The 16,883-nt window shown below is 51.0% G+C and overlaps 1 protein-coding gene across 5 annotated transcripts in view; it reads right to left on the bottom strand.

Moving 5' to 3' along the window:
* Nucleotides 1-16,883, bottom strand: part of SZT2 (SZT2 subunit of KICSTOR complex) — a 55,382-nt gene that overhangs the window by 17,166 nt on the left and 21,333 nt on the right. For 3 of the 5 annotated variants that reach the window (XM_042819069.1, XM_042819071.1, XM_042819072.1), the window contains 33 exons: nt 16,310-16,423; nt 15,640-15,837; nt 15,409-15,521; nt 14,789-14,930; nt 14,100-14,264; nt 13,651-13,855; nt 13,402-13,514; nt 12,691-12,949; nt 11,126-11,291; nt 10,951-11,043; nt 10,683-10,764; nt 10,279-10,560; nt 9,923-10,061; nt 9,551-9,667; nt 9,369-9,432; nt 8,833-9,018; nt 8,424-8,762; nt 8,094-8,283; nt 7,647-7,721; nt 7,412-7,550; nt 7,087-7,204; nt 6,715-6,844; nt 6,480-6,632; nt 6,266-6,368; nt 5,765-5,882; nt 5,503-5,614; nt 4,933-5,051; nt 4,531-4,695; nt 3,828-3,912; nt 1,205-1,381; nt 928-1,125; nt 487-656; nt 135-301 (listed from right to left, as the gene is read on the bottom strand). In XM_042819069.1, coding sequence (XP_042675003.1) covers nt 135-301; nt 487-656; nt 928-1,125; nt 1,205-1,381; nt 3,828-3,912; nt 4,531-4,695; nt 4,933-5,051; nt 5,503-5,614; nt 5,765-5,882; nt 6,266-6,368; nt 6,480-6,632; nt 6,715-6,844; nt 7,087-7,204; nt 7,412-7,550; nt 7,647-7,721; nt 8,094-8,283; nt 8,424-8,762; nt 8,833-9,018; nt 9,369-9,432; nt 9,551-9,667; nt 9,923-10,061; nt 10,279-10,560; nt 10,683-10,764; nt 10,951-11,043; nt 11,126-11,291; nt 12,691-12,949; nt 13,402-13,514; nt 13,651-13,855; nt 14,100-14,264; nt 14,789-14,930; nt 15,409-15,521; nt 15,640-15,837; nt 16,310-16,423 — 4,996 coding nt within the window. The remainder of the gene's footprint in view (nt 1-134; nt 302-486; nt 657-927; nt 1,126-1,204; nt 1,382-3,827; nt 3,913-4,530; nt 4,696-4,932; nt 5,052-5,502; nt 5,615-5,764; nt 5,883-6,265; nt 6,369-6,479; nt 6,633-6,714; nt 6,845-7,086; nt 7,205-7,411; nt 7,551-7,646; nt 7,722-8,093; nt 8,284-8,423; nt 8,763-8,832; nt 9,019-9,368; nt 9,433-9,550; nt 9,668-9,922; nt 10,062-10,278; nt 10,561-10,682; nt 10,765-10,950; nt 11,044-11,125; nt 11,292-12,690; nt 12,950-13,401; nt 13,515-13,650; nt 13,856-14,099; nt 14,265-14,788; nt 14,931-15,408; nt 15,522-15,639; nt 15,838-16,309; nt 16,424-16,883) is intronic. The other 2 variants (XM_042819070.1, XM_042819073.1) reach the window with 1 other exon arrangement.

Genomic DNA, 16,883 nt, shown 5'->3' with positions numbered 1-16,883 from the left:
GCTGCTCTCCCCTAGCTGGCTGCATAAGGGAGACACCTCAAGGAAAGGGGACATGGTCCAGAGGGCTATGATGCACACAGAGCCAGTGGAATCCGTACAGCAGCCAGACGAGAGCAGCGCCCCGGCTGCCTTACCGCTGTGCCTGCTCCAGTTCAGCTGTGGCTGTGGCCCTGTCCTGGCTCAGGTGCTGCTTGACATTCTCAGTCTTATGCCGCCGCCTTGTGCGAGCCTCTTCTGGCCTCTCCAGCACAATGTCATCAGTAGTCTTGGGGCTGCCCAGCTCCGAGGACTCAGGCTTGCTCTACAGAGAGGCGGTGCAGGGTTAAGGCTCTGCATACCCACAGCTCAGCTGTTGCCCTGATCTCAAATCCCATTACCAGGCCAAACCTCCCTACCCCATCCAGATTCCTCCTTTCTCTTCCTCCCAGTCTGATGCAGCACCAGACTTGCTGGCCCTGCTTCCCACCAGACCCTCAGCAATATTACCAGCATGTCCCAGAAACTGCGGCGTCCCAGCTTGCTCGTGGGTGTCACCGGCTCCCCGGGGCTGGCCGAAGGGGCAGAGGTGAAGTGCAGGGGTGGAGGACAGCTTTTGCCAGCCCCACCAGTGCCCATGGCCAGACCCTTGGTCTCTGACATGGTTCTCCTTAGGCCTGCTGTGGAAACAGAGCAAGCCATTCACTTCAGAGCCTTCCACTGTGACATTTATGTGCCACCATGGCTGCCCAGATAGAAAGGAGCAGCCCTCAGCGTCACTTAGCAAAGTTGATTCACTCTAAAGATTTCTTCCAACACTACTTCTATGGTGGGGCACTGAACAAGTGACAGAGGCAGAAGTGCTCTCCTCCAGCACAGACAAAGCTCCCTCAGGCAGGAGGAGCAAGGCTTGTGGACAGCTCGAGGCGCCCATCCCATCCCAAATCTCACCTGCAGAGCTCAGCTCCTCCAGGTCTGGAGCACTCAGTGGGCAGGAAGCCTCCACGCAGAGCGGGGCTGGCAGCACGAGGAACTCCATGATGGCATCGCACAGAGCATGGCGCAGAGCCCCACGCAGCTTCTCTGACAGCTGCAGCAGACTAATGTTGCCTTTCTCCCAGATGTCCAGGCGCACCAGCACGCAGGGCTCTGTGGAGAAAGGGCAGCCCCGCTCAGCTCAGCACCCACACCTTCTGGAGGTGCTGTGGGGGATGCAAAGGCACCCTACCTGAGTGCTGGGTGCCAGGCTCTGGCTGGTGCTTGCTAACCGCAGTGAGGCTTTCAAAGTCGGCATCCCGTAGCAGGTCCATGATGGGCACCTTAGGACAGTCAGGTCTCTCCCCGTGGGGCAGCGTGGTGGGGCTGCCATTCTCATCCACAAACGTCAGTGCAATGCACGCAATTCCTACAGGGGAGCCCAGGACAGCCTCCATCAGCACAGCACTGGGCACACTGCTGCAAGGCCAGCTGGCAACTAACAGAGCAGAGTGACCACCCCATGCCTGCACACCAGGCCTTGGGGGCAGAGCCCTTGCCACGTGGATTTCACAGGGCTGTGGGTGCACAAGGCAGGCAGGGCCCACAGGAGGGGAAGCAGCCAGGGGAGAGGGAGCTAGCTGTGCTCGTTGGGAGTCAGGGCAAAAAGCAAGGCCTTCAGCACAGGGTGTCCTCACCACCCTGTCACGGTAGCTGTCACTTTGCCCTTCAGAAATTTCTTGGGTCACCCAGCACCATACACAAAGAGAAAGCATCTCCATTTGCCTCAGGAGGGCCACTATGCAGAGAAGTCTGGGATGGGGCTCAGCACCCAGAGGTTGGGGCCCAGATGTTCTCCAACAGCCCTGTTGGGTCACATGGGACACTGAGTCCATGCACAGAAAGCCTACACATGGCACTTTGCTGCAAACTCCACTCATAGCACACTCCCCACTGCACATCTGTATAAGATGAGGTGCCTTTCCCATGCATTCCTACCAGCACAACTGAAAACAAAGCAGGTTGACACCTAATATTAGCCTAGACTCACTTGGAGTAAAATTCAGGCCCTACCTATAGCCTCACTCACACACCTGCATAATTCTGAGATGTAGAGCAGCTGTACGGTAGCTGGTGCACAACCCTCATGCAACACACCCTGGGCCACGCAGAAGAAGCCCCGCTATGACCCACAGCAGGATCAAGAACTCCCTCCCCACAGCCCAGCTCGCGTGCCAGAGTACCAAGGAAGTAGCAGCGGAGATGCAGCTGTAAGATCCAAACTCTTCACTATCATGCTACATGATCCCACCCCCTTTCAATGCCTCCTAACTAACCAAGGCAGCACTCAGGTGACTGGATGGCACAGCTGTCCCAACACTGGCAAGATGCAGTGTGCCTAGATACAAAACAGATACAAAGGAAAGGGCACTGGGATGCAGAGAACTGCTCCCAGAGGAGGGAAGGAGGCATTCGAATAAAAGCGTAGCACACACTTGCATTCGCTGTGAGGAAAGGAAACTCTACAAGCACCACTCTAATTGAAGATGACTACAGGAGCTGCCTCATCTTGTAAGTGCTCTGCACTAGCCTTTGACATGGCTCTGCTCTCCGAGACAGACACAGGAACAATTATTTATCCAGCAGAAAACAAAAGGAGAAATGTATAATCTCCTCAACATCAAAGGTAGAGGAGACTGGGCCCCTCTACCTCACTCCCTTTGGAGCCTCAGACAGAGCTCTCCTGCCTTACCCAGCTCCTTGCTGCAGCACAGCAGCTTTTTGGGATGGAGGTGTCCATACAGGGACATCAGGAACAGCAGATTTGCCCCATATGACAACTCTCTCTCTTTAAACAGAGAAAGGCATAAACTCATCTGCTTGAGAGTAAGACCCATGCTCACCAGAACAACACTTGATGGGGGCACTAGGAAACCACTGTCTCCCATTTATAAGGGGCTCTCCAAGCTTCCCTGACCCAAGTTCTCTGAAATACAAAGCACACATCTAGCAAAGCCCTGTCACTGTGGCCCTTCAGTAAGTAAAGTGAACTCCTATCCAGGTCACAACCTAGGAGGGTAATGATGCTACACAAGAGTTTGAAACTACAACTGAAATATCATGATCTCTTTAAGGATAAGGTGACCATTCTGATCTGTGGGGAAAAATAAGGGTGTAGAACTTGATAATTCACTGTTTGCAAGCAGATTCTATTTGCTCATTTATCCAGGCAGCAAGAAAAAGGTGACTCAGCTAGACAGACATACAGACACGAACACAGAGGAGTCAGAGCTGAAGCCACAGCACAAGGAAGACAAGAATAGCAGGGACCAGAGGGGCCAGGGAGCTGCGTGGGAAGGGAAACTAGGATAGTAGTAGGAGCCAGAGGTGCTACCTTGGAAGTGGGAGAGTGGAAAGAGGTGCTGCACAAGGTCCGACATGGTACCTACACAACAGAAGAACATTCAGACGGGACACAGCAGGACTCACAAAGGCCAGCTGACAGACCACATGGCCTTGACACAACATGATATGACAGCCTGCTGCAGAACTAGCCCTATCCAATCCCTTTTCCAGCAGTCCACAGATAAGAGCAGAGGGCATTGTCTCCACAGCAGCTACAATCTAGAGCTGCTTCATACAACAACCTGACAAGCTCCGTGGGAGTCCTTAACTTCATTCTACCACGCATGGTTGTGCAGACTCCCAAGCAAACTCTTTGCACACTCCTCAGCTATTGGAGAAAAACACTGCCCTAACACTGAGGTCATCCTCAGTGATTCAGAGCTCTTTAACATGGGAAGTGGTTCCCCAATGCACAGTCCCATATTCTGCTTCAAAAAAAAAAAAAAAAAAAAAGAAGTTGAGCACAGTACCTTTGCCACCAGTGCCTTGGCCTCCAGGTTTGTTGTACAGGTAAAGATCTTGGTCAGGGACACCACCACTGTGGCTTAAGTAGTGCTATGGAGAGCAAGGAAAAAAATGTGACAGCATCTGGAGTACCTGCTTTTACCAGAAGTAGAGGCCCACGCATGCATGCGTGGAGCTCATTTCCAGGCCTGTAACAAGCAGCTCTGATCTATTTAAGAACACTTGCCAGCAGATTTGGCCACTGTTTGGCAGAAGGACCCTCTTACAGCTCTATCCAGAGTTATAAGGCTGTACACCTGGCCTCATCTTTCATCCTTAACAGTCTTGCTGAAGGAGCAGATAGCTGCTCCCACTTCTAACAACTATGATGTTCCAAACCTTAGATCCTGGCCACACAAGGACCAAGGCTCAGCCTTCCAAGGAGGTCTTCTCCCATGCCCCTGGAAGACTGTGAGCATGAACTCTGCAGCTGTTATTTCCCACAGAGCAGTAACCACTCCAGTAAAAGCAAGGCCTGTCCAAGCCTACACCAGGGTCATTAGAGACTGCCCACAGTCCTGAAAAACTCCTCCACACTTGAGTATTCGCTGTTTGTTCCTTCCTATATGTGGCAGGGCTGAGAATGCAGCGGCTGAGCTACCCCAGAGAGAGCCCCCAGAAGCAGATGGAAGCTGAGCCAACTGTTGCCCCACTCACTACCCTCCTAACCTTGAAGTGGTGCTCCACGTTGCTGTCTGTGTACTTTGGGGTATGCAGGAAGATGAGCAGGTTCTGGCGCAGATAGTAGGCCACTGCATGCAACCAAGGCAGAGCAGAGGGTGGCAGTGTAAACTGCAGGACCTCTGTGGGTGGTGTCCCAGGGGGCTGGATAAACTGTAGAGAGAAAGTTTCAGAACTCAGCTGAATCAAGCAGGATACTCTGGGGCCCCCCACTGACTCTAGCACCTATGCAGAGAACAGATCTATGAATGCCAACCCAAGTAAGCACCAGAGCAGGGAATGGGATGCAGCAGACTGCCTTGGCATTCCCTGGGATAAGGGAGGCTGGGATGGGTGAAAAAGACACATTATGGACAACAGGATGAGCAGAACAGCTACTAAGGTAGGTACCTCCACATCGGCTGGGGTCAGTTTGCAGTTCCGGACCAGCATCACAGTGATGATATCCAGGGTGGCCTCATCCAGGCGCCTGCGCAGCACTTTCACCAGCTCATCTGTGATCTCGGGCCCTGACAGATAGACAGAGGCACAAGCAACTTTTTCACCTCATCTCATAAGGACCATAACCAACCACAGACACCTCCCTCTACCAGGTGAGAATGTACCACCCTCACAAGCACTTCCCACATGGAATACATCTTTCTCCACCAACAACTTCTTCAGGCATGTTTTCCTATCTATTTTGACTGCCAAAGACTGCTAGCACAGCAGGCAGAAACAAACACACTCCTGCACAGGGAAAGCTGGCATAAATCACATAATCTGCACGAGATTTAATCAAGGGCCATGGGTCCCTTTCCTCACATTCCCATCCACATGGAACAGATAGCAGCTCCGGTCTAAGAAAGAGCAGCTTGTTCAAGAGGGAGACACTGCTCTTCAAACAAAGTGGGCAAGGGATGGAGCTCCATGCCTCTGCTTAGTATCAGCACATCTGCTGCCAGGCACTGTAACACCTACCTGCTGGGGCAACACCATGGACCATCAGCTGGATGTGCCTGTCTACTTGTCCCACCAGGCGGGCAGAGTCCATGCTGCGGCATGAGGCTGTGTCCAGAGAGGAACGAGAGCCCTGGAGAAGCAAAAAACAGACACATGGAAGCAGCATCCACATGAATCCCAGATACAGTGCCACCCACTGCCATACCCATCCACATATATGCAATACAAATTTTACCCTACCCAAAATCCCACATCTGCTCCCAGACTGCAGCAGACTCACCGTTAGATCCTCAGTGTAAATGGGTTCCTGGCTGCGCGTCAGTGCCAACGAGCGAGATCCTGGGCTAACGCTGCTCTCTGCTTCCCACACCTTCCCACTGTTGGTGGTTTCAGCCAGTCTGAATATAGGAGAAAGCAGCATCAGCCTCCGCTGCCAAGAGTAACAGCATCATGCCTTCACAGAGGATCTACATCCTCCTTGCTCTCCCTTGAGAGATAAGGGAGATAAGTCCTTATTCCTGAGTATAAGTCCTTCTGGTACAGAGCTTGTGAAAAAAAATCACTTGCTCTCTCAAAACTAATATCCTTTTTCCTCCTAGGTAAGGGCTCAGCACAGGAAGAGTAGGAGCAAAGTGACCTATCAGAAATCAGACACTTGCTGCTTAGGTCACAGCACGGTTCCCAAGGCTGGGTAGACACTTTCTGCCCCAAACAACTCTCAGCCTGGTGTAATGCATGCAGCAGGGCAGAGTCAGGCCAACAAGTCAAGCCAATTTCTTACCGGAGGTAGAAAACAGATTTAGTGGCACGTTCCTGGTAGACAAACATATTCTTCCTGTTCACTACAGAGAAGGCGTTGAGCACCGAGCGAAGCGCCTGGATAGCTGTGGGCAAGGTGGGTTGTTAGCTATCCCACACATCCTCCTCTGCTGTGCCAATCCAGCCACAAGCCAGACTTGACACACAAAATGAGGAGGAACCTGGGCTGTACACACCTCGTGAGACCCCCATGTTGGGGCCCATCTTCAGGCGTGAATGCACGTGGATGAGTGTGCTCCACACTACATCACAAGCAAAGTGCCCTGGCATGAACTGCATTGTGGCAGCCAGGTAATCCCGGGGCTGGTAGTTCTCTTCCACCGAGTAATCTAGAAAGAAGATAGCACATAGCTGGGGCCGTGGCACAGAAGTTGCTTTTTCCAGTTGCCCATGAGTAGGCAGCATTCATACCGTCTGTTGGCATGACACGCTGCCTATAGTATGTATAGGGAGTTTCACTCTTCCAGATGTCCTCCTCACTCTCTGCCACCAGCAATGAGTTGCATATGTGGCTGTCATGCAGGTCTTGCAGCAGTAAGCGCTGTAACAGATTAGAAGAAGTAGGTTTTGTTGTTTGAGCAGCCCAGGGAAGACAGCAAAAACGGAGGGCTCAGGGCCAGACAAAACCCCTTTTCTTTTGATCCCTGTGCTGAGACTCCACCTGCTGACCTAGCCACCCAGGACCTGTTTTGAGATGGACCAGACAAACTCCAGAGGTCCCTTCCCCTCTAAGCCATCTAATGATTGGCAGTTCAGCCCCTACCCTCTGCAGATTTTTTTTACCTGATTGACAACCCTGCAGATTTCACTGATCTTCTTTATCACCATCTGGTTGAGACTCTGGCACTCCCCTGGCTGCTCTTCTATCTCTGCTGATACTGCCTTCTCCACACTCAGGCTGCTTTACAGGGAAGGGGAAAAAGGGATCAGCAGGATACCTGCACAGTACCTGTCTGCATGCATAAGGCGTGCACACAGTGGAGAAGGATGGCAGCTTTCCTCATATTAAGCACAAGATAGGACGGGAAGCTGATCCAGCCCACAGAGATGAGTGGCAATAAAGTGTTGGTACAGAGAAGCAGCGGCTAGACAGCCAGACCCTCCTTACCGTGTGTGGTAATAGACTTCCACTCGGTCCTGCTCAATTTTTATGATGAGCCAGAAATCAGGCATGAGGGGACACTTAGGCTCCTGGTCACTCGTTAATGCCTCATCATACTCTGAATCACTGCTCCCCCCATCATAACCTGCAATGCATCCACATGTCAGTCCCACGCAGCAGCCCCACACCCCCCCTTACCACCTCACTGCACACTGCTGCTGCCCCCAGCCCTGGCACTCACCCAGGTGGTCAGAGTCCATGCTGCCCTGGCTGGACACAAGGCTCTGCACACGGCTGGGGCGCTGCTTGCTGGAGCCTGCAGAGAAGAGGAGATGATCACGAAGGCACTTGCTAAGCCCCCTTGTACACTCTCTATGTGTTAAGAGAAATGCTACAGCACAAGTCACAGGCAGGCAGTGCTGGGGAATGTACTGCTGGCAATGGGCCTCATACACTAATGGAAACACTGGGAACTTCATGGAACTGGAGATACCACTGCACCCTTTACAGTCAAACACCCCAGGCAACATTAAGCACTGTGGCAAGGAAGAGAAGACTAGCAGTTCTGGGCAATGACTCCAAGGACAGGAATAAGTCACCTTTCACATGTTGCAGCCGAAAGTATCCCCCAGCCCCTTAAAAGCTCCTGAGGCTGAGGCACCCTCCTAACTACATCTGCAGCTCCTACCTTCCCTACTCTGTGTTACAGAGTCAGCTAGGCTGGCTGCAGATGGTGTCACTAATGGTGATTTCTCGCTGTTGCCCTTTTCAGAAGAGGAAGATGGCAGGGATTGTATGGTTGTCTCCAGGACTGCCTCCTCCAGGGAGTCGTGGCCAGGTACTTTGCTTTGCTCTAGGCTCAGCACTTCTCTTGTGACCTGCACACAAGTCAAAGTCGCAAAAATAACCAGTAAAACAGGCACCAAAACAACTCTACCCATCCTCCACCTTCATCCTTTTACCTTCAGTCATCAGAGGGTCCCATACCCTCCCACCAGCCCACCCCAGGGTTTCTCACCTCATCCTGAGCATGATTGCCCCCTCCTATGGGATTTCCTGTGTCCGGCACAATGCGCATCTCACTCTCTGGCCATCCCCAGAGACCCTGAGTTTCTTCTGGGAGGACACAGCTCACATGGTGCAGCTCAGAGCTCTCTGCTTCTGCTTCACTGCTCCCCTCCTGGCCTGCCTGGCCCAGGGCTGTCCCTGTGCTTCCTCCAGCTTGCTGCTGTAAGCATGGTGTTCCCGAAGGGTTTGGGGCTGCCCTCCTGGAGTGCAGGCGGCTGATGGAGATGTAGTGGTAGTCACTGCCTTCTGCATTGATCACGTAGCCTGGCAGGGCCATTCTTCTGAACTCCTGTAACACAGGGAAGAATAAGCATCCCACTAGCTAAGTGTACAGCACTGCCTCAGGGCTCCCTCTTTACCTCCTTGAACTTCTCCAGAGAGTGCTCGGGTCCAAACACAAACTGGAGCAGCACCACCTCGCTGTGGCAGCTGGGCCGCCCTTTGGAGTTGTAGATGTGAGTGGCCACCCGGTGAAGGATGGAGGTGCTGATGACCTGTGAGTGGCGCAGCGCAGACACGATCTCATCATCCAGAAGCCAGCGAATCTGAGCAGAGCAGGGACACAGAGCACAACCGATATGACTGCCCCAATTCCCACCCAAGTTTCAGCAAGTCCAAAATAGTTCCATTTGTTGTCTACTTTCCTCGCTTCCTTCTGACTGTACCTAAGCAAAGAGTTCTGGAAGAAGTCTGCCTGTCCCACCCCAACTGCACCACAAGTTAACCTCACACTTCTGGGTGGCACAAGGCCAATGACCTGTGTGATACAAGGCTTGAAAGTCGCTTCAAGTGACAAAGGGTATGGCCTAAAGCAGGCTACAGAGTATGAAACAGCAAGTGTGTGCTGTGGCAAACTACTCCAGCTGGAAGCAAGAAGCAGGCAAAGCTGCCTTACCTCATTCATAGTAGCTTCAATAGCCTGCCTGTGCACTCCAGGGAGGTTGGAAAGCGCAGGGTGCCTAGGAGAGAGGACAATAAGAACCAGTCAGTCATTCTCATTCACACAGATACCACAGTGCAGCTCCTAGGCTGCAAAAGAAACTCATGACAGGGCTTACTACAGCTGCAGAGCCATACCTCTCATCTCCTGTGGATGGAAGCCGATCCAAGTTGTGCATGATATCCTCATCTGACCGGAAAGAGGATGGCTGCCCCGGAGAGCGGGTGAAGGACACGCTGCTCTCTGAGGTGCATCTGCCAGAGGAGACAGAGCAGGCTGAGCATCAGCTTCTGAGCCAGAGAGGAGGAACAGACACAGTTTCCAGAGAAGGAAAAGTGATCCCTATGAAAGGTGAGCCTATCCTGGAAAAACGTTCAATTTCTTCAGGGCTGTTGCATGCTCCACAAGGAAGACAATACCTGGTCTCAGAACAGGGAGATGACCTGAGACCATCTTGCTGGGAAGGGCAGGCAGAGGATGGGTAAGCAGCTGGGCCTCCCCCCACTTACCTGTTGTGGAGAATGTCTGTGTTCACAACCTCTATCTCGAGGGGCAGGGTAAGCACAAAGATATCCAGAGTCACACAGAGGTCCCCCAGGTCAATGGTGGTCAAGCCCTGGCAGCTTTCCAGGCAGCCAAGAACTTCCCCTGAGGATAGATCTCAAACTAAGGGGATCACATGACAAACAGCTCTGCTTACACACACACACAGCTTGGTGGGAAGCACAGAAACTGCAACAAGTAGCTGTCCCACACAACTGGACAGGCTTAAGAAAGTGATCTTTCCACAACTAAAGCCACAGCAAGTGAGAGATCTCACAAAAGCCTAACTGCCCTTTAACCTCGCAGTAAGGCTTGTCCTTACCTAGGCAAGTTGGAAGGGACTGTACAGGCATGGAGCTATGCTGGCTACGCAGCTTCACAGAACAAGTGAGGTGCACAAAGAGTGGGGGCATCTCCTGCTCCATGAACTCTTGCTCATTTAGCGAGTCCCCTCCCAGCACGCTGAAGGAGTCATCATCCTGGTTCACTGTGTTGGAATCCGAGAGCGAATCTGTGTCTGGGAACTCATGCTCCAGCTTCTCACGGTATTCCACCTCCAGCTCTGGGTCACTCTCCGTGGCAATGCAGCACCCAGACACAGTTCCTGTTGACAAAGGATCCCCATTAGCAAACAGAGACCCCACCAGACACAGACAAGTTCTGACAGGCATTACCCGCAGTGAGACAACAATCTTCCTTCTCTAGGACAGAGCAAGAAAATTTTACCTTCTTCAGCTGCCAGTTCTGCTTCCGATACCTCCATGTCCTCACTGCCTTTCCTGTCTGCCTGATCCCGAGATGCCTCTTCCTGAGAGGGAGAGAAGAAGGACAGATACCAAAACTGTACCAGGCAATGGAACAGGCTGTTGTGGTGGTCTCTCTAAGTCTCCGTGAGTCTCCATGAATCTGCCAGCCCCAAATCCAGAACTGATGAGAAGCAAAGCTGCTTCTCTCTACAAGGACTAGGTGCCTGCCAGGGCAGCACCATGCCTACCTCTTTCTTGGCTGATGGTGGGCAGTAGAAGAAATAGTGAGGATTTGATGGCACTGGCTTGAAATGTAAACTTCCAATTTCCAGGAACTTTTCCTGAAAGAGAAATCCCAACCATGAAGTAGACATTCCACTCCACCACCCTGTGGCACACAAGCCAAACTCCCACATTCCTCACCTGGATGATTTTATGCAGGTCAGGGTGTGCCTGACAGGGCTGTCCATTTTCCAGCAGTGAAAGGGGAAACTCTGAACAGCAACCAGTGCCCACACTGCTTTTTGGCTCCTCTGTGGGGCTAGCAACATTGTGAGAGTCCTGCTCACTGTAGTCTTCCATTTCCGCACTGATAGGATGGTGGGCAGGTCAGACAGGCAAATCAAGAAGCAGCACTTACACTTACTACCTACCCTGCAAGCATCCCACCTCACAGCTCCCCACACCTTATTCTGTAAACACGAGGCAAGTCATAAGTCATCCAGTTTCTACCTCTACAGCCCCTGAAACCCTCGTCCCACCCTCTAACCCAGATAAGCACTCAGGCTATCTGAAGCCAGGCCAGAGGTAGCTTAACCAACCACAGGATTGGTACGGTTATTTGACACCATGCTATCCCCTGCCTGGGAAACAGACAAGCAGATAAGCACAGGGAGCCATCTGAATTACCAAAACTCAGCCCAGGGTATTCCACAGCAAATCGTGCTGTCCCAGCACCCTTAACGTCCTGGCAGCACAGAGCAGAGCACAAAGCTCAGGCCCATGCTCACTCAGCAGCTTTGGAACAGAATCAATGCCTAGTATTTAGAGAATGCAATCTGAGGAGTAGAATGAAGGTCAGACAAAGTACTCTCAGGTGCCTGAATTAGTAATACAGATGGCAGATCCTTCAGAAATGTTTATTGTAAACCACCAATCCCAACTCAGATTGTGTATCTTATAAACAATGAAAAGTTCCCACAGTTTTTCTGTGTGAAAGCTGCACTTGAGGAAAAAGTCGCCTGACCTCCCAAACCTCAACATTCTTCAAAAGCAGCTTCATCCTGCTGATTTACAGCATAAGAGATCATAACATTGAGGATTCCCAAGAAATTGTAGTGCATTCATATCAAAGAACTGAGCATAGTCAAGAGCAAACTGAGGACAAAAAAAAAAAAAAATAATAATAATCTATAGAGGGCGTTTCTTTCTTCAACAGACAGCACAGTAAGGTAGACTAAAGTGCTTCTCCCTTTCCTTAATATTCCAAAACCAACACAAGCCTCAGAAACATCCTAGCAGAACAGAGTTTTATCATCAAGCATACTCTAGTTCTGCAGAAACATTTTCTCTTGTGATATTATTTCTAGTCTTTTCATTGAAGAAAGGACACTACTCTTCAGAAAGAGATAAAGTGTGCTGTCACCTGCCCTTTTCACCAGAATCTCAGATGAGCCAGGCAGTGGGAGATGCATAATTTCTCTGGAAACAATACATCTAAGTGTTACCTGCAGATAAACTGCTCTGCAGCCCAGATGGGACAGTTATGAGCTAAGACTACATGAGACAGTCAAAGGATAAATGTCACCAGTGATTATAAAAAAAAAACAGAAGTGTTTGGTAGACACCATGCCAGGTGTGTATCCCAATAGAAATACCTATTTCTACATGTGGCTTTTAAAGCCTGCCCTACAACATCCTTCCTAGCAAATAATAGAAAATTCTTGAAGAACAGTCTGTCTCAGACCAATTTTAAGTCAAGACCCTACCTTGATTCAGAGACCAAGACACCACGTTCTCTAGAGCTCTGCTCCTCTTCTTGCTCTATGCTGCCTACTTGGAAGCTGGCAGCCTTAGGGTGTGTATGGAAATGTTGGTGGCTCTCTCGGAAGGAGCGGACATGGCTGCACACTGTCAGCAGGAAGTTGGTGATATCTATCTCTTGCAGCAGCTCCTCACAGTAGTCCATGGCTGTAAGAAGGTCTTGAGAGCTGATGCTGTGTGACTGCTGAAGGCTCTTGAACAGCCCTACAGATCAAACAGAGTATTTGAACATCCCAGTGCAAAGACGCAAGGCTACAGGAATCAGGCAATAGTTACACCCTGGGGAACAAAGACCAGACTTCCACCAAGTCCCTATACAGAGCTTTAGTCAACACAGGTACTGGAGACAAGACTCGGTCAAGATGTCTAATACTACATGTTAGCCTGGGCTTGGTCACGCCTGAGAGACTTAGGGATCTGTCCCCCCAAAGATGAGAGCAAAGCTCAAAAGAAGGATCCCCCCCATCACAGCACTGCATAGCTCCAGGAACAAGCTGTGTGAGGCATCTTTAAAACCCTGCTCATTAGAGACCAAGTCCCACAGCTCCTTCCTTTTCCTCAGGTAACCTTTCATGAAAATTAAGACACTGTTTTCATAAAGAAGATCCAGAGTCCAGCCCCAAACCTGTCCCAACTCCCATCACACCGCTTCTCACCTTTCACATAGCACTGGTGGGAATGCTCCTGCAGCAGTGTGCAGTAACTCACCAACTCTTTATGCTTATGATCTAACCAAGCAGCAGCAGGAGGACGTTCCAGAGACTGGGACCTGAAAAGGACACACACAGGAAGTAGTTGTTGTAAGGTAGATAGGCAAAGCCAAGAGAAAGAGGCACGGTTGGAGCCAGCCTCTTGTCAGGGATGCTCCTCCATCCTCCCTAGAAGCCACGAATGTCTGGTATTACCTGAAAAAGACATCCCGGGGAGGACGATGTGTCCGTGGGCTGACAAGCTGCTCTCGTAGCAGCTCCAAAGAGCAGCTGTAAATATACATGGGGCAGCGAAATCGGCGACACTCGCCTGGCTCAGACTGAGAGTTCTGGCGGCAGAAGGAGATATGCACATCTCTCCGCGAGGGACCACTCTGTTCTGCAGGGTCACGGCTCACTTCTGAAACAGAAAGAATCCTAAGATAAAGGCTTTCAATGCATTCCTCATTCCTTGCCTGAGAAAACCACAGCCCTCGCTGCAGCATCCACAGGCAGGAACTGATTTTACGGGCTTCTCCCCACCCAGCACACACACGTTACTACAATCTGCCTAACCGTAGGAATTAAGAGTGCTTGAGAAAAGCCAAGGAAAGGAAAGGTGTTGCCCCTAATTCATTAGCCAGGTGCTGTCATGAGAGCAGTACCATGCACTGGTGTTATGCTGAGGGTAGGTAATGGCACTGCAGCATCCCCTTCTTCAGCCTCAGTCCTGTCCTGCTCTGCACAGACAGGTCTCAGAGTACTCTCTCCAGCTTCACTCTCATCTTTTGGAGGTTTGTCCAATCCGCAAGACATCAGCTTCTGTACATCTGGAAGAACACCAAACAAAATCCTCCTTCTGTCTTGTGTCAACAGGTAACCCATATTACATTCCCAAGGCAGAAATTCCTGCTATCACTTTGTGTGTGGGAACAGCACCAAAGCTGAGCCTAGCAACTTCCACCAGTGGAAGTTGACAGACCAGTGGAAGACAGACCAGTCCCAATGCCAGAAGTAGGGATTCCCCTAAAGCATCCCATATCAGCCTTCTCACTTCATTTGTTAACAATCTTCTCTGCTGGCATATTCCAATAGCTACAGCTAGCAAATGAGTCATAGCCAGAATTCTGTCCTGAAAACAATGTGAGCAGCAGACTGTCCAAGGAGAAAACAGCAAGACATTTATCGCTTTGCACCGCTCTATTCCTGGCCTTATGGAGAAAGAAGAATGAGTCTAGATTCTGCTATTTAATCTCCCCTCCATCCTAGAAGAGCTGATACTGTTGTTCCTGTTCTCTTGAGGAGGTGGTTAGAACTGCTGCCTCCTTTTCCTCTCCACAAAAGAGACCCTCACCTGAGAACGTGGCTGGCAGGAAGGTCAGGAATACATGCTGTGGATTGACCAGCTTTGCATAGCATCGCCACTGTGGGGAAAAAGGCCCTGTAGTGTCACTCAAGGTCACATCATCCTCAGGAAGCTCTGTGTTGCCGAGGCTCTGAGGAAAGAGCAGAAGCTTGCTAAGTTTACAGCACATGGCACGGCCTACCCCAGGGCAAGCAGCAACCATACAGAGCAAGTTCCTCCATGACTACTAGCTGGCACTGAAATAACCCTGGCAAATCCACACAACATTCTCAGAGCAGCCTGGCTCCAGGAAATACAGGAGATGTTTAGTCAGCTTTGCTGGGGCTGCTTCTGGCCTCCAGGCAATGATTGCCCATGATTTCTGAGCTCTTTGCAGCACAGCATCCATGCTGCTCTAACAAGCTAAGTCCCATAGTGTGTGCAACTGCCCACACATTGCTGGATTCCTGTCCAACCTCAGTCACAGGCTACAGCTTAAAATGCTGCCAACTGTGGAAAAACACCACCCTTTCAGTCTGTTCTCAGCTCTTCTGCACTCTCCTGCCCTTCAGCAGCTGCTAGCTTATCCCCGGTGAGGGCTCAAGAGAGGGCCAGCAGTTCAGCAGTACCTGCAGAGTACTTGTGGAGCCAGTCATATCCCTGGTGCCATTACTGCCAGCATGATGATAGGATGCAGAAGTGTCCTGCTGCTCCAGGGTCCCAGAAGTTTTTGAGGTTTCTTCTGGAATGGAGCAGAGAAACCAACCTGAGGAACACCAGCTGAGGAAAACGCTTAAAAGCGAGGACCCCTGAGATAATCCAGCTGCCAGCATCCCTGCTGCAGCATTCCTGGACCTTACCTCGGATCACAGGGAGAGTGAAGGGTGGTTGATGACCATCACGATCCCGTTGGAGAACCTGCTCCATGAAGGCCACATGATCAGCATCAGCCATGGGGATCTCCCGATCACTGAGGTCATGCTGCAGGCAGCCATGGAAGAGGTTTAGTAGCATTTCATTGGGCACAAACGAAGAGTCCTTGGTCACTTCCTCATTCTCTGCTCCAAAACAGAACCACAGCAGCTTCAGAGACAGCATCTCCAGAGCTACCACCTGCCAGGCTCCCAGAAGAAAGCAACATTTCTACCCAGCCAGAAGTTCTCCCTGTCACCTCCAAAAGCCTGACCTGCAGAATGCCGAGATGCAACTCCAGCAACACAAGCTACCATGCACTGACTCTCCATACTACTGTAACTGGTCTACAGATGTCAGGGATAAAGACAAGAATTCACCATGCAAAGCAACTATCTAGATTTGAGACTTAGAAAGCAACTCTTCCAAAACTATCATCACAAGAATGCAATACATCTGCACAGCCCTGGGGCTGCAGAGCTGGGAACAGCACTTAGCTACTCAAAGAGACAAGGCAGCTCCCCCACACCTGTGTCCCAGGGAGACAAGCACACATAGCAGGGAGTACGGAGATACCAAAGGAGGACCAGAGGATGCAGGCAGTGAAGAGACACTCACCTTTTGTTAGCATTAGGAAGAACATTTCAACCTGCTGACACCTGGGCAACAGCTTCATGAGGTTGAACTGGAATGGGATCTCATGCACTCTGAAACCAGCCCCCATGTCTGGATCTGCAAGAATTGGGAATACGATATCCCAGATGGCATCACACAGCCCTTTCCCCAGATCTCCTGGACATATATGGCACCAGCCCTAAATGAAACATACGAGCACAAGTGACAGGGCACAGCAACAATGCCCCATCTCCTTCTACTTATGAGAGCAGGGGGATACAAAGGAAGACTGAAATGAAGATCAAAGACTGCTGGAGACTGCAACAGGTTGTGAGCTACCTACAGAGAGGTACCTTGCTGATGGAGTCCCCTGCCACTTTCATTCAAGGATAGAGCGGAACCCATAAGACTCTACACAGCCCAGCTGATTGCAGCACAACTAGGCCCACAGCTGCCAGGGGACAAGAGCTGCACATCAAAGTCACAGGAAATACTGCTGGAGGTCAGTAGCCATGCTGGGAGCCAGAGGCAGCCTATTTTAGCAGAGCTGTCAGGAGCAAGGACACCCTTCGTTTTT

Source organism: Centrocercus urophasianus, unplaced genomic scaffold (assembly GCF_019232065.1).
Source record: "Centrocercus urophasianus isolate 14NV4802_14NV808 unplaced genomic scaffold, USGS_Curo_1.0 seq_18, whole genome shotgun sequence".
NCBI classification, from domain to species: Eukaryota; Metazoa; Chordata; class Aves; order Galliformes; family Phasianidae; genus Centrocercus; species Centrocercus urophasianus.
Note: the sequence above shows the minus strand (reverse complement) of the source record. Positions and strands in the feature narration are given on the sequence as shown.